The sequence below is a fragment of the Neltuma alba genome, unplaced genomic scaffold (genome assembly GCF_004799145.2).
Source record: "Neltuma alba isolate B1F8T4 unplaced genomic scaffold, ASM479914v2 tig00006718_pilon, whole genome shotgun sequence".
Taxonomy (NCBI): domain Eukaryota; kingdom Viridiplantae; phylum Streptophyta; class Magnoliopsida; order Fabales; family Fabaceae; genus Neltuma; species Neltuma alba.
Genome location: NW_021634557.1, coordinates 1 through 15665, shown reverse-complemented (window position 1 = coordinate 15665; position 15665 = coordinate 1). Strand labels below are relative to the sequence as shown.

General features: G+C 32.9%; 2 protein-coding genes across 2 annotated transcripts; both read left to right on the top strand.

Moving 5' to 3' along the window:
• Nucleotides 1-5642: 5642 nt before the first annotated feature.
• Nucleotides 5643-10718, top strand: LOC114750979 (CTL-like protein DDB_G0274487). The gene is made up of 7 exons (XM_028939625.1): nucleotides 5643-5962; nucleotides 6224-6684; nucleotides 7747-7930; nucleotides 8058-8282; nucleotides 8387-8503; nucleotides 9409-9642; nucleotides 10179-10718. Exons 1-7 carry the CDS (start codon nucleotides 5900-5902, stop codon nucleotides 10392-10394), a joined length of 1500 nt encoding a protein of 499 aa, XP_028795458.1. The 5' UTR covers nucleotides 5643-5899; the 3' UTR covers nucleotides 10395-10718.
• Nucleotides 10719-13449: 2731 nt separating this feature from the next.
• On the top strand, nucleotides 13450-14141 carry LOC114750980 (protein PLANT CADMIUM RESISTANCE 2-like; the record flags this gene model as incomplete). Its single annotated transcript, XM_028939627.1, has 3 exons — nucleotides 13450-13624; nucleotides 13718-13789; nucleotides 13914-14141. Coding segments are annotated over exons 1-3 (475 nt in total), but the record flags the coding sequence as incomplete, so codon positions are not given.
• Nucleotides 14142-15665: the final 1524 nt, after the last annotated feature.

The window sequence follows — 15665 nt, the reverse complement described above, 5'->3', positions numbered from 1 at the left end:
GAGGATAACTTCTTGGTGATTTTACGATATTCATCTTTTATTTTAAAAGCAAAACGGCAAACATACATAGGAATCTGTTAGACTTGGGTTTTTGAGCTTATTTGAAGCAAATTGGTTGTTTGGATAGGCTTTTAGCTCAACCAACTTCTGCTCCAAAAGTTCAGTGAATTAAAATGCCAAGGAAAGCCACACTTGAGCGTTCAATAAGCTCATTTACTGTTAAGAACACGTAATGCTCATTTAAAACGGGCGAATTACAATCAAGTCCCATAAGAAAAAAATAATTACCAAAAAGTCCTAATAACAACATCAACAGCCTATAATGATAAGTTCTATAGTAAGAATGACAATTTCTGGGACTTGCTTTTCAATTATTTTTCTTATTTGGAACCTCATTGTAATTCTCCCATTTAAAATTACTATCTACCAGATTTGCCATTGTCTCTCTTCTCCCTCATTTTTTCCCCTTACAGCTTAATTTCATTTACTTCAAAAATGAACATATTAATGAATTTAAATTTATAGTCATGTTTATCTATTATATACATATATTTAATTATCTTCAATGTATTTTCAAAATTTTCTCACTAAAAAATATTTTTATTTTATGATTTCATCAAAAGAAACTATATTTATTTTATTATAATAATTTTAGATATTTTTTAACTATTATCATATTAAAAAGATATAATATCAAAACAGTACTATTTAATAAAATTTATGTGATTTTTAGTCATTTTATAACTAAACTTACTTTTTTATTAATCATTCAAATAAGCTTCAACCTTTTAAATTGAGTTTTTATAAACACTAATCCAAATATAAATCACATTACACTGACTGATTTTTACTTTAACTCACATTTATAAAAGTTAGATGGAATAAAAATTAGTTTTGAGACCTGTAATCCAAACGTACCCAACGAGCGTGAAGAAGATGGGCATGTGAAAATTTTTAATGCTGGATGTGACACTAACGTGGAGAAAAATGACAAAAAATAGCATTGGCTTTATCGTGCAATGGGAGAGATGAGCTCTGCTGACCCAAACACGTAGAGCCGGGAAAACGGGCCGAGCCCATCGGGCCGGCCCGTTTAGGCCCTGAAATTACGAGGGCCGGGCTTGATATTTTTCTCTTAAAATGAGAAACAAGCCCTGGAGGGCTGGCCCTGGAGGGCCGAGGGCTTAAAAGGGCTGGCCCTGAAGGGCCGCGGGCCGGCCCTTTTAAGCCCTTTTATAATTTTTTTATTTTTTAGATTTTTTTATATAATATTAATGTTATTAATTTTTTACATTGTTAATAATATTTCAAATATTTAGTTATTATTATCATTTTAAAATTAAATTTAGTTTTAGACAATAATTTATCCAATTAAATTTTTAAAAAATCGGTTAATTTAAACTTTAATAATGATTTGATTTATATTATATGCGTTGATATTTTTAAACTATATATATATTTGATAATAGAATATTTTTATACTTATATAACTTGTGATTCTATAATTTGAATTAGAAATTCATGAGTTTCAACAACAATGTTTCTCACATTAAAGTAAAATAATAGTTAGATTGCAAATTCAAAAATAAAATTCTTATAAAGAAGAAAAACTTGATATTTTTGTTACGAAAGAAAAGCATACTTATGAAGAAAAGTAATTAATTATAGTGATGATGAAGTTTCAAAAGATTAATGATAGTGTTTATTTATTGCACAATTGCATTATAGATAAAACTTTTAGATATTGTTATCTTGTTAATGAATGTTTTAGATGTTCTTAGATGTTGATGAATATTTATATATGATGATATTTTATATTTGTGACTTAATTTTATTCATATTTATGTCTTTTATTAATAATTTCATTGGTTTATTTTTATATTTTTATAAAAAAATTTGATAAATATAAAAAAATAGTATTTTTTCTTAAACGGGCCAAAAGCCCGCGGGCCGACCCTGACCCTGTAGCTTAAGGGCCGGGCTTAGCAAATTGGGGTATTTTTAAAATTTCAGCCCTAGAGGGCCGGCCCTTTTAAGCCCGCCAGCCCTAAAGGGCCGGCCCTGATTCCCGGTTCTACAAACACGCAAAAAATCACAAATGAGCTCCACCCTCCATTTCACAAGTTTTTGTGTTTTTCATTTTCAAACTTAATTAATTTCTAAATGATTCTGATGTCCCCGAAGCGCTCTTTCCAATCCCTCCACCCGCACAATCTTTTCAAGGTTACAAAGCGCCATATAAAGATGGGCCAAATTTCAATTATTTTCTTCACCATACCAAAATTTTGAGTAATCTAATTAAGACAATTTAACTTTTTGACAATAGGGTACTAATGTATTAGTGTTCTGTTTTGCTTAAAAAATTAAGGAAGAATTACAAGAAAAAAAAAGTCCCTACTATAAATTTTATTAGTGAGAATGACCTAAATTAGAATACTGACCAGATAGTAGCACTCCATGGGCATAAAATTTGCAGCCGACAATACTTCCTATGTATAAAAATTTATTAGGTTATCCTTGCTGATAGAATTTTTAATGAGGGTCTTTTCTTTAATTTTTCCAAAAATTAATCTGATGATAAATGTATTTTAAAAAATAAATTTTGTTAACTAATTATGTATATAATGTTTTAATTTTAAAAGAAATATTAAAATTAAAATTATAAAAATAGTTAATATATTATTGAGAAAATTTGAAATATGAAATATAAGATTTTAATTTATTTTGTCTCTAATATTTGTCTATTTTGCTCCTAGATAATTCCTATAGTGATTATATATATTAAGAAATTTTCATTAATATGTAGTTTTAATGCACATGATTAACAAAAATATTTTAAACAAGACATTTAACTTAATTAATTTTATTAAAATTCTTAAATTAGTTATCTAACCCTTATACTAAGAATATCTGACATCAAATTATTGTGTTTGTTAAAAATAATTTTATTTTTTTCTATTACCATCTTTTCTCTTTCCCCGTTTGTGACAATAAGAGCTCAAAAAAAATTAGTTTCAACCTTATGCTATCTTTTTACCTAAAAGCTCAGTTGCAAAAATTTACCCAAACATTTGATTGAACATTCATCTGCCAGCAACGTGGGTTTGTGTCATTTCAATGCACGTTTTTTGTTAAAAACGTCGATCGCTAAATGATTTTGCCGTCCCCGAAACGTTCTTCCTTCTACCCGCACAATCCTTTTCAAGATTGCAAAGCGTCATATAAAGATGGGCCAAATCTCAATTATTTTCTTCACCATACCAAAATTTTGAGTAATATAATTAAGACAATTTAATTTTTTTCTACAAGAGGGTACTATAATGTATTAATGTTCTGTTTTGCTTAAAAAATTAAGGGAGAATTAGAAAAAAAAAAATCTCCACTATAAATTTTATTGATGAGAATGATCTAAATGAGAATACTGATCAAGTAGTTGTATCCGAGTGTACAAAATTTGCAGCCAATAATACTTTCTATGTATAAGAATTTATTAGGTTATCCTTGCCAATAGAATTTTTAATGAGGGACTCATCAAAAAAAAAGAATTTTTAATGAGGGTCTTTTCTTTAATTTTCTCCAAAAATTAATCTGATGATAAATGTACTTTAAAAAAAAATAAAAATTACACTTTTGTCACGATGTCCTTGGCTCCTTGTACACAGACAGAATTGGTCTTTGGGTTTGGTACATTGTTTTAGCCTTCTGTCTTGTAAAAGAAGTTGATGGAGTTATTAATAGAATAAAAAAAGCTTTTGATATGGAACAGTCAAAAAAGGGTTTTAATATAGATTTCAATATTTGTCCATATATATATATATTTCAATATTGACCATTCACATGATCTTTATCTCAAATTGGAGGGAATCCTATAAAGTCAAAGATTGGTTATGTTAGTTAAATAGAATTACAAAATAAAAAAATAAAAAATAAATCTTTCTCTCACACGCACGACTATAAAATATTCTAATCTTGGTGGATGAAACCAAACTTGCACCTTTTCCTTATTACTGCTCAGAATGGATTCAACAGAAGATGTTAACTTTTCTTTGACAATTTTCTCGACAGGAAAAGTAATCAAACCCAGCAAACGGGATTTATTTGTTAGGGTTTCTATCCCCATCTTATTTTTTATCATTTATTTTCATGATTTAATTTGTTTGGCATGCAGTGTACATAACTGTAATTTTCTGTTTATCGAATTTAAAAAAAAATCTTAAATTCAATATGACTTTCTGTATCATCAATGTATGTAAAATTTTACAACAAATAACATTGTCAATAAATTATAAATATTATACTTTCATTTTTTTTAAATTCTATATAATTTGTAATTTTTTTTATATATCGAGCTTTTTTTTAAAGCCTTAGTTTTGAACCTTTAACCTTTGAAGTTATTGAACAAAAAAAAACCCTTTGGAGGTTAAAGAGAAGTGAAAACCTCCAACCTCTACTTTCTCATGGGATGGATCTAGCTTTCTGATTTCTGCAAACATCTCTTTTTCGTTAACAAGGAAAAAAGAGACGGGAAAATGTGTCCAGCAGAGTAATAATAATGTCAAAACTTTTTAAGCGTGAGATTATATGTTCAAAACTTTAATAAAAGATATAATGAATGTGCTAATTATGAAAAAAAAAAATAATACTCCTCCAGTCCTTAATATAAAACCTATTTAACTAATTTGACTAGATTAAAAAAGTTAGATAAGTTAGTTAATTATAAGAAATGTGACATGTTTTTCCTAAAATACTATAGTCATCTTTCTTAATACCCCTTCTTCCTCTTCTACTTGATTATGGTTAAGGAGTATCTATATGGGTAATTTAGAGAAAATTGATAAATATGAAAAATGGATCTTATATTTAGGACCAAAACCAACTCAATAATTGAGTTCTATATTAAGAACCGGAGGAGTAATAGGGAAATACATCAGAAAAAAATGCACCAAATGCATTGACAAACTACTCTTTTTCATCCCACTTGTAACTTGTATTAAACTGCTTTGTAGTTCAAGATTTTTGTTCAAAGAAAAAAAAAACTTAGGCTAAATTCTTTACATCTATTATATCAAATTTTTCAATCATATATAGTAATATTTTTTTTATTTAAATTTATAATTAAATATTATAAGATGTTAATATTTTAAAAATAAAACGCATGATTATTTATGATTAAAAAACTTTAAATAATAAATATAAAAAATTTGATGTAATTGGTGTGGATTCTCAAATCTCAAAAGATCTCATGTTGACAATTAATCAACCGAGTAACATGATGATACATAATTGCATGGATATTTGAAATTTCTATTCAAAGGCGACCGTTAAATGCTTTGCCCGCCTGGAGCCATGAAGTGTCTCTTTTATGACTTGAAAGGCTAAATCCCATCAATCAACAAATATTAGTAGTATTTTCCATATAATCTTGCATTTCTGTTTCCTTATCCTCATTTTTGTTACAAGAAAAAAAAATCTCATCAGAACTTTGCAAAAAGTTATTACAGTTCCGTGGCTCCCACGTTGAAGGAGGCTAGCGGGTGGTTTCATCATGGCGCGTGGTGGCCAAAACCGTCTTTCTCATGGCCTCCAAAAGTCCACCGAAAGCGACTGTGTCAAATCACGACGCCACAATACCACTGCGCTTCTCTGTTTCCTGTTTCCTCTCTCTGTTAGCCGTTGAGTTTCAGTCCTCCCTCGCTCCCTCTCCTGCTTCTTAATCTCTCTCAATTCTATTATTCTTTTTTGGATTAGTCAAAAACCCTAAAATCACCATCCATTGACCTTTCTGTTCTCAGTTTCTCACAGCCTTTCCACTTGGTGCTCAAGCTTTCCTCTGTGGTAATATCTCCATTATGACCTCTTTTATATTGTTGATCCCTGCAATGTTCCTCCATCGCTCTCAATGACGGACTCTTCTCTATCACCCGCCTCCTCCGATTACGGCTCCGTCAACACCGCCGATCAGGTACCGCAATAACTCTCCGATGTCAAGCATTTTCTCTTTTTTCCCTCACGTGAGATTTAGTTCTCAAAATGCAAAATTTCACTGATTTTGTTTCGGCTATTCCCATTGGCATCTAATAGTTGAATTCCTGCGCCCCCCCCCCCAAAACAATGATTCGTTAATCTGCGCATCCCAGATTTCCCCTGTCTCCATCATTTTTGTTCTGTATCAATCGGGACATTTCCAACATAGTTGTTTAATCACTTTTTTTGTTTTGGATAGAATGCGGGGCGGAGTCGGAGAAGTGGGGGCGTTAGTGAAGTCGTGATCGTGCAGCAAACGCGTCGGTGGCATGACGTTTTCTGGTTAGGAATATTTTTGATTCATTTGATTGGCCTGGGGTTCCTTCTGGGGCTTCTCGGCCTCAATAGGTTTAAGAAGGAGAATAGACTTAATATTGATAGGTATACTGCCCCGTTTTCGGAGAATAAAAACGGCTTGACCGAGGATTTCTGGCCTCTCTATGCTGTTGCTGGTGGAGTTGGGACTGTTCTGGGATGGAGTTGGTTGTTGTTGTTGGGTTCTCGTGGCAGTCAAATGATGAAGGTCTCGGTCCACATCCTCACCACTTATCTTGCAGTGATCAGTGTTTTGTGTTTCTGGGCTGAACAGTTTCTCTGGGGGGTCTTTTTCGCAATTGGGGCTGCGTTGCAGTTCTTGTACATCATATCGGTCATAGACAGGTATCGTCAAGAAAAACCTGTAGGCTCTTTTTTGTTGGATAATTTTTTTTTTTTATTGATTTGCTGCTTAGGTTTACTGGTGCATAATTTCGTACCTTTGAAGCTAAGATTTTGCCCAAATTTATTGTCTAAAGGCGTGGCAAATTTAAGAACAATCTATTGCAACTACTCTTGCAAGTCTTTTGCATCTGATAATTGGTATGCAAATCCTGAAGTTTTGACAGGAAATGAAACATGGTAAATAAGTTTGCCGTCAAACTCTAGATACGAAACAGTTTAGTGCATGTTGTTTCATCGAAGCCAACGCATGTAATAATGTTATAATGCTTAGTGTAAAATTTAGACAGACAAAAGTACATTGACTACATTCTCATGCCAACAAGCCCCTTCCGCCATATCTGCATCAATTGGAGCTCAAGTGAATATTTGTCTTTTTTAGTGGTTACCCGTAAATACTGGGACAAAATTTTCAGCATTATTTTTTTCACGACTGAAACTTGTTCGTTTTCGGATGCGGTTGACTTGAATTGTGAAAATTTGGGTATTTGAATGTGGTCTGAAATATATAATTTTGATTGAATCCTGAGGCTCTATAAAGATTATTTTTTAAAATAAATATCCGTAACAAAAGCTTTACCTTATTTTTCCTCTGATGATATCTGAATTATGAGAGATGCAGTGAGTAGGTGCAGAATTTGGTCATTCTTGGGTGAAACCTTAGTTTGTTATTGCATAGGTCCATATTCAATATCTCTAGTTTTAAGCAGTAAAATTTGACATGGGTAGGATGGCCTTGCTTGACATTTTAATCTGGAAATTTCTTACTGAAGTGACTAGGTTTCTAATGCATCATGGGTGCTTTCATGTATTTACGGATCTGTGTGAGAAATTACCAAATTTAGTAGCTGGTTGGTATGATCAATTCTTTTTAAAGTCTAAGTATATTCTTTGTTAATTTCTCTTGCCTCATCCCTGTTTTATAATTTTTCCCCTTTTGTGATGAATCTAAATAAATAATTCAACTTGGAAAATAATTTCTGGTGGAAATATTTGCTTCTGTAGACTCCCATTTACGATGTTGGTTCTACAGAAGGCTGTGAAGATGGTGTGGAGTCTTCCTGAAGTTATGAGATTGGCATATGCATTTATGCTTGTTGTGCTTTTATGGATGGCCTTATGGTCCTTTGGAGCAGCTGGTGTTGTGGCTTCGAGCATGGGTGATGGTGGACGCTGGTGGCTTCTTGTGGTGAGCTGGCAAGTTTTGCCTTTCATTCTATCTATATTTGTTGGGAGTAATTGAGAAAGCAGATTATGCTGGTGGCAAGTTTTGCTTTTTCTTTTATCTACATTGATATGGTTATTTGTGGATTCAGGTTTTCTCTGTAAGCTTATTCTGGACTGGTGCCGTACTTTGTAATACTGTACATGTTATTGTGTCCGGGATGGTGTTTCTTGTTCTTATTCATGGTGGCAGAGAGGCAGCATCAATGCCAGCTAATCCTGTATTGAAATCTCTTAAGTATGCTTTAACTACATCTTTTGGCAGCATATGTTATGGCTCATTATTTACAGCTGCTATCAGGACACTTCGTTGGAAGGTATCTACTACTGTCTACTATTGGAACTAATTGCAAATCTTGATTTTTATGTTCAGAAGCTTCTCTTTTGTCATCTTGTATTAACGTTATCTCAAGTCTTTCAGATAAGGGGCTTTAGGTCAAAGATTGGAAAGAACGAGTGTTTGCTTTGCTGTGTTGATTTCCTTTTTCATCTTGTGGAGACTCTTGTCCGTTTCTTCAACAAGTATGCCTATGTTCTGGTATATTTCTACTTCTATGTCATTAATGCCTTTCACATATGATAATTTTAGATGACAATCAGATGTGATATATTGCTTGCTTTCTTTAATTTGAGATTGTCCCTCACGGAAAAGAGGAAGAATGTTGAATTTTTATGGGCAGCTTCTACCCATGGGCTTATTTTGTTTTAACTATTTATTATGAATGAGGCTGACTATGCATCACAAAGCGATGAAGAAGAACTAATGTTTTATACATTTAAGTCTGAAGTTGTTGAGGCTGTATGTGAAATAGTGATGATTGAACTTTTTCAACGATTAATTCCTGAAAAGTTCAACATAAAATAGGGATTAAATCTTGTTAAGAATTTCGAAAGAGAAAATTTTGTATATAGAAGAACATTCGAATGGGCGCCCAATGCTCCAAAAGCTAACATCTTGTAATTACTGACCACCAACTTTTATACCAATTGATGAGTACCTAAATGGAATAGGGAGTCTTACCTCAAAAGTTAGCCATTAAAGTGGGATAACTAATGTACTTAATACTTAAATATCCCATTAAGCATCTCATACTATTCATTGTGGGACTCAAGCATAACATATCACCTAAGTCTCCATCACTGCCTAATCTATGCCTCTCAGCTTTGCACCTAAAGACATCGGTGCTTAATGGCGGAAAGTAACAAGATTTGGATAGGTTGGACTTTAAAATAGTGCAAATTGGTGTGTTTGAAATGCCTTTTCTGATAATTAAAAAGAAACAAGTGCCCTTTTTTGGTGGTGGTGGTTTTTTTTTTTTTTTTTTTTGAGGGGGGGGGGTTTTGAAATCTAATCCGTGGACTTGTGTTACCAGTTTGTTGAAAGTAGTTCATAAGTTCTTGGAAAACTAACTGTTGCACGGTTGATTCTCATGGTCCTTGCAGATTGCTGTTAATGGTAAAAATTTTAACCATTCGGCTAGAGATGCATGGGAGTTATTCCAGTCAACTGGAGTTGAAGCACTCGTAGCCTATGATTGCTCTGGAGCTGTTCTGCTAATGGGTACCATTTTTGGCGGGCTGATTACAGGAACTTGCTCTGGTGTTTGGGCATGGCTCAAATGGAGTGACAGAGTACTTATGATTGGGTCCACGTCTATGTTGATGGGAATGGTCTTGGTAAGTTTACAGTCTTCGAAGGAAGTCCACCCAGTCTTGAGGTTCTTTCCATGCATCACAAAACTCACCGGTGGTACTCCTTGCTGTTCAATTTCTTGTCTTATTATATTCGGTGTCGTTGCAGTGGCAGTGACTGACATGCTGACACATGAAAGTAGATGCATTTGTGCTTTATATCTGCCTCTATCAAATTTTTTTGCTGTTTGTTGCCTAATATTGTAGTTCATTACTGCACATCGTTTAAGTTCATATTGTAATAAAAGTCGGCATCTTGGTAGAGAAGGTTTGCATTATGTGTGTAGAGTTTGGTTGAGAGGAGAGAATAAAAGTGGGAACTTAATGACCAAGAACTGGAATTTGACACGACAAGGAAGTAATAGAATATCTCAGTAGATTTATTTTTACAAATGGTTCATTAAATTAATTTCATAATTTCAAAACAAATACGGTTTCTTGGTCAGGCCAATAAATGGTGATGTACAGTGAAGGCCGCTAATAGCAAATCCTAATATGACACGAAGCATGTATTGTTTCAGGTAGGAGTGGCAATGGTAGTGGTGGAAAGTGCTGTTACATCCATTTATATCTGCTATGCAGAAGACCCCTTGTTGATTCGTAGATGGGACACTCAATTTTTCAACCAGATGTCTGAGACACTACATCAGCGATTACAACATCGGAGTTCCCGGGCTAGTGAGGTTAGAATGTTATATCGGCTCGATGGGCTGGTTCAAGAAAATGCTTCAATTTGAGGGATCACCTTCATTTATCCCACTTGAATCACTGCGTTTTTCTCCTCTTGTTTTTGTGGTTTGCCATAGGGTAATTGTCGTGTTTTAAGCTGTAAGTTTTATTGTGATGTTGGGAAGAGTGTGTGTCCATATCTGAGTTTGGTCTTTAATTTATAACAGTGAAACATTAGATAAGGAAGAAAAGAATTGTTTTTCCTTTTTCATTGTAGTTTTTGTCAGTGTATCTTGGTCAAATATTTTGTGTAAGTATTTACTTTACAAACTGCAAATTGTACAGTCTTCCCATATTTGGTCGGAAATAAAATTACAGTTTCATTGTTGAGATGGGTTGCGCGAAATTAATTAAAACTGACACCTTGATGGTAATTTCTCTGTGTTTCTTTTGGTTTGTTCTTTGAAATTCAGGCTAGAAGATTCTTCTAGTGATTACAACCTTATGCAGCAATTTGATACTTAATATTTACCCGTTATAATACTTTAAATTTCTGTAACATAAAACATGTTAACCTGTATTAGGGATGTTAGATTGCAAAGCATCAATCAAATATATGTCTAAAGACAGTGAAACTGAGTGGCCGCTATAAACAGACTGACACCAAAGATTATTTAACATATCAGTAAACAACCTGCGAAGAGAAACAGGGTTATCACAGGTGAAGGACAATAAACCAACCGTTTTATTATACTATCTCCTCTTGTTCTAAATGTAAGAGCCAGTTGAGAGTCTTAAATGTAAGACTTCAATTCACTTTGTTTCTAATTTTTTCCTAAAATATCTTTATTGATTGCAAAAGGTTTCACTCGGGGATAATTTTAATTATTCAATGTATATGATTGAAGAGGATAATTCAAGGTGATCAACACATATTCATGACAAATAACCAACTAAATTAATTTTGTTAATATTCTCAAATTAGTTATGTAACTTTTGTATTAAGGAATGGAGGTAGTATTACATGTTCATGACAGTGAAGAGACAGTTTAAAATAATGACGGATCATTGAATTAGTGGTTTTACATTTTGCCGCTTTTCGTTTCTACTTTCTAGCTTTTACGTCTCACTTTATCAGCTGTATGCATATAATCATATTTTGGGCAGGGCTTCCACTCCCATGATTGTTATTGACTTAGATTAAAGAAGACGCCAACTTTACAACTCATGCTTTCATGGTGCCTGCTACTATGGCGTGCTTCCCTTTTATTTTGTACTACTTGAAATTTTTTTTGGGTATGTTGCCCCGAGTCTAAGAATAATTAAGCCGCATTATTTATAGCTTGTAAAAAATCCAACTAATTATAAATTTTATAATATATATTGATATTTTAGTTTCTCCTGATAACATGTGCGGCATTCACGATAGCTTTTTTGGTGTTTATGTTATGGACTTATGGCTATTGCCCAAAAATCAGATCTTTCTAAGATAATGTATTCTCAACAAATAGAGTAAATTCGACAGCACCAACTTCGCTAATCTTAATAGAAGTTTCAAGTTTAGGAGTTTCTTCTCTTTTAGGCGTTTATAATCATCCCCTGCTGTAAGAAATTTCTGGTTTGGCTATTGATTTGAATCTAACTTTTCCCAAGTTTTGATTTGAATCTAATTGCCTTTTATTCTCCTATTTATAGTTATGATATTTACTAGTTTTGACTGGTTTTCATTGATTGGTTTTGAACGCTTTATAATTGGACCCAAAAGTATTCCACTCAGATTTTGGAGTCCATGCATATCAGTCAAGTTCATTGGTTTAAGGAAGTGCTCGGTTGAGGGGTGAAAATGTGGTTTTTCATGCTTCTGTCAAAGCAGCCCTTTAGGTTGCTTCATTAAAAACGCACTCACATAAGCACATGCACACCAAAGTGTTTTAGAGTGAGGCCATTCAAATTCTAAGAACATCCTATTGATTCTAACTCATGGACAGAAAGGGTATTTTAGCACTTTTAATAAACGTATTTTTGCACATACATTTCAGAGGAGATATTGCAAATTTGCAATGAGAGGCAAAGACAGATTGTGAAAATCAATTAAAAAAAGTAGATTTTATGAGAAAAATATGATTTGTATATATTAATTAATTCAAATAATCAATGCATGTAAATATCAGTTATAGAAAATCATATATTTACAAGTTATGAAGAGGATGATTCATTTTGCAAACTCTACACGCGACTAATGCATATTATACAATAATTTGCTCATACAAGAAACAAATTAATTAACACTTCTCTTGTCCTTAATATAGGACCCAATTCTTAAGTTGGTTTTTGTCCTAAATATAAGACCCATTTACAATATTTATCAATTTTCTCTAAATTACCCCTATAAATACTCCCTCAACCATAATCAAATAGAAGAGGGAGAGGAGGTATTAAAAAAGATGATTATGGTATTTTAGGAAAAATGTGCTACTTTTCTTATAATTAACTAACTTATCTAACTTCCTTAATCTAATCAAATTAGTTAAATGGGTCTTACATTAAGGACCGGAGGAGTACTACCTTCAGTCCTTCATATAAGAGTTATTAATTAATTTAAATAGATTAAGAAAATTAGTTAAATTAGGTATTTGTAACAAATAAATTGATTTTTTCAAAATATCTTTTTTAATCATGACTATCTTTGAATGGAAACCCATTAACATATGTAATCAATAAAGATACTTCTGAGAATGAATTACAAATTTGAAAGACAAAGTGAATTGGGATTTTATATTTAGGTTTAATTTTTAATTAGCTTTTATATTAAGAATAGGAGGTAGTAGAAAATTTTGGAATATAATTCCAATGGTGTAAACAAATTCTAGGTGTTGCATGTAAAGCTTTATATAGAATTAACCATAATAAAATACTCAAAACGTGAAAATCGGTTTGCCCGAGGGAGGTATAGCTCATAGGAGAGAGGCGGACGTTTATAGATACAGCTATATATATAATGCCTGTCTTCTTCCTCATATGGTTTGCTCTTCTCCTTCTCCTTCTCGTTCTTCTTCTTCTGTTCAACAACATTATCACCAACATTATTCATTCAAGCTTATTCCATATTTCAATGCTTGAAAAATGTACAACAGCGGTATGTGTCCTCCATATTTCCAGACCAATCAATATAATAATGCTCATCATCAAGACCAGTCGTATCAGCCCTACGTGTATCCACCAATCATGCAACTTCCTGAGGTAACAACAGGACCCTGGTCTACTGGTCTCTGCGATTGTCCTGAAGATTGCCGAAGTTGTAAGCACTTCTAATTCCTTATCCTCTTCAAACTCAAGACCCATGATGTTTTGTTTCTGACGATATACACACACGTTTTCTTTTGTTTTCCAGGTTGGTTAACCATGTTTTGTCCCTGCGTCACATTCGGACGTGTATCAGAAGCCCTAGACTATGGCACAGTGCGTAAGTCCCCTTAGATACTGGAACCCACCAGAAATCTCTTAATTTTCACAAACACATTCGATATGAATTGTCATTCTTGGAATTGTTGCATGTGATGATGTTGTGAGGTTGTGAATGGATGAAGCATGTGTTGTGAGCGGAAGCCTGTACTTGATGCTGATGGTGGCGTCGTTGCTGGGGTGTTTCTGTGTGTGTACGTACTATTCGTGCTTCTACAGAACAAAGCTGAGGCAACAATACATGCTGGAGGAGCAACCTTGTAACGATTTCTTGGTCCATTTTGTGTGCGAGTTCTGTGCCTTGTGCCAAGAGTACCGCGAGCTTCAGAACCGTGGCTACCTCATGTCCTTAGGTCTGTCTACGTACCTTCGTTCTCCTCTTCTTTCCTTCTCAATTACTATCTTTTTGGTCTTTAGTATAAGAACTAGTTAAAGATTTAATTTGATTCTAAATATAAAACCTCAATTTACTTTGCCCCTCATACTTATATATTTTTTCTCAAAGTAATTCATTTGGTGATTATACATGTTAAAGTTCCATAATAAGGTGATTTCAATGCACAACAACAAGAACATTTTAGGAAAAAGGATATATATTAGTCACTAACAACTAACTTAACTAATTTTTTAATATTTATAAATGAGTTATCGTTAGCTTTTAAATTAAGGACAGGAGGTATTACTTTTTTTTCTTTAATTATTAAAAAAAAACAGTAAGCCAACCAGCATACGAAACCACATGGAAGTCTTACTCATCAAATCAAGCCCTGAACAAGAGCATCTAAATTTACCTTGTTAGACTCCGACTTATCAGTTCAAGCTCGGTCGAGCCCTAAATAGGAAAGTCTAACATACAGATATAGATGCAAACCTGAGTCGTCATCTAATCTTTAAGAAAAACCTAACATTTTTTTTGGTAAGGACTAACACATGTCGCATTCATATCGGAATCACGTATTAAACTCCAACTAATTGTATTGATAAACTCGATCAGGAGCAGTATATGAGGACAACTCTCCTTAAAGACACAATAATATTATGCATTATAGAGACTTGAATCCCAGATGTCAACATATGCTACCTCTGATCCTAAATATAAAAACTAGTTAGAGATTCAATTTAGTTTTAAATATAAGACACAAATTCACATTGACTCTCACATTTATTTATTTTTTTCAAAATAATTTTCATGATAATTACATGTGTTAAGGAGTTTCATTCTAATACACATGATTAATAAGGATATTTTAAAAAAGACAATATTCATTTATTACAAATAACTAACTTAATTTTTTTCTGATACATACTAACTTAATTAATTTCTTTAATATTCACACATTAGTTATGTAACTCTTAATCCTTCTTTGTTAGGAGCCGTTATGCTTCTTAATTCACTTTGATTGCTTCAGTATATATATGTATGAATGTCTGTATATGTATATGTTGCTGTTTGTTTGGTAAAATGAGGTAGAAATTTGTAAATAATGATGGTGTATATAAAATTATAGGGTGGCAAGGCAATGTTGAAAGGCAAAGACGAGTGGCGCTGAATATTATGCAGCCTGTAGGCTTAGAAGGAGGCATGATTCGTTAGAGCCATCAGCTTTTACATTAATTTTTGTTCATATATAGCTTCTTCGGGGGAAAAGTTCTTATGTACACAAATCTTTGTATGTTCATTTGTTAATAAATATCCTAACAGAATATAATAATTTGTATATATTTTGTAAAATATTCTAAAAGTAACTGTAAATAAAATGAATTGAGATTAATAGTATGATAAGATGTATATGTGGAGAGAATTAGGAGGATCCAAGTCTGATACAAATTAATTGCCAACTCACAGTTAAGCAAGGTTGGTTTACCTATTTTTTTCA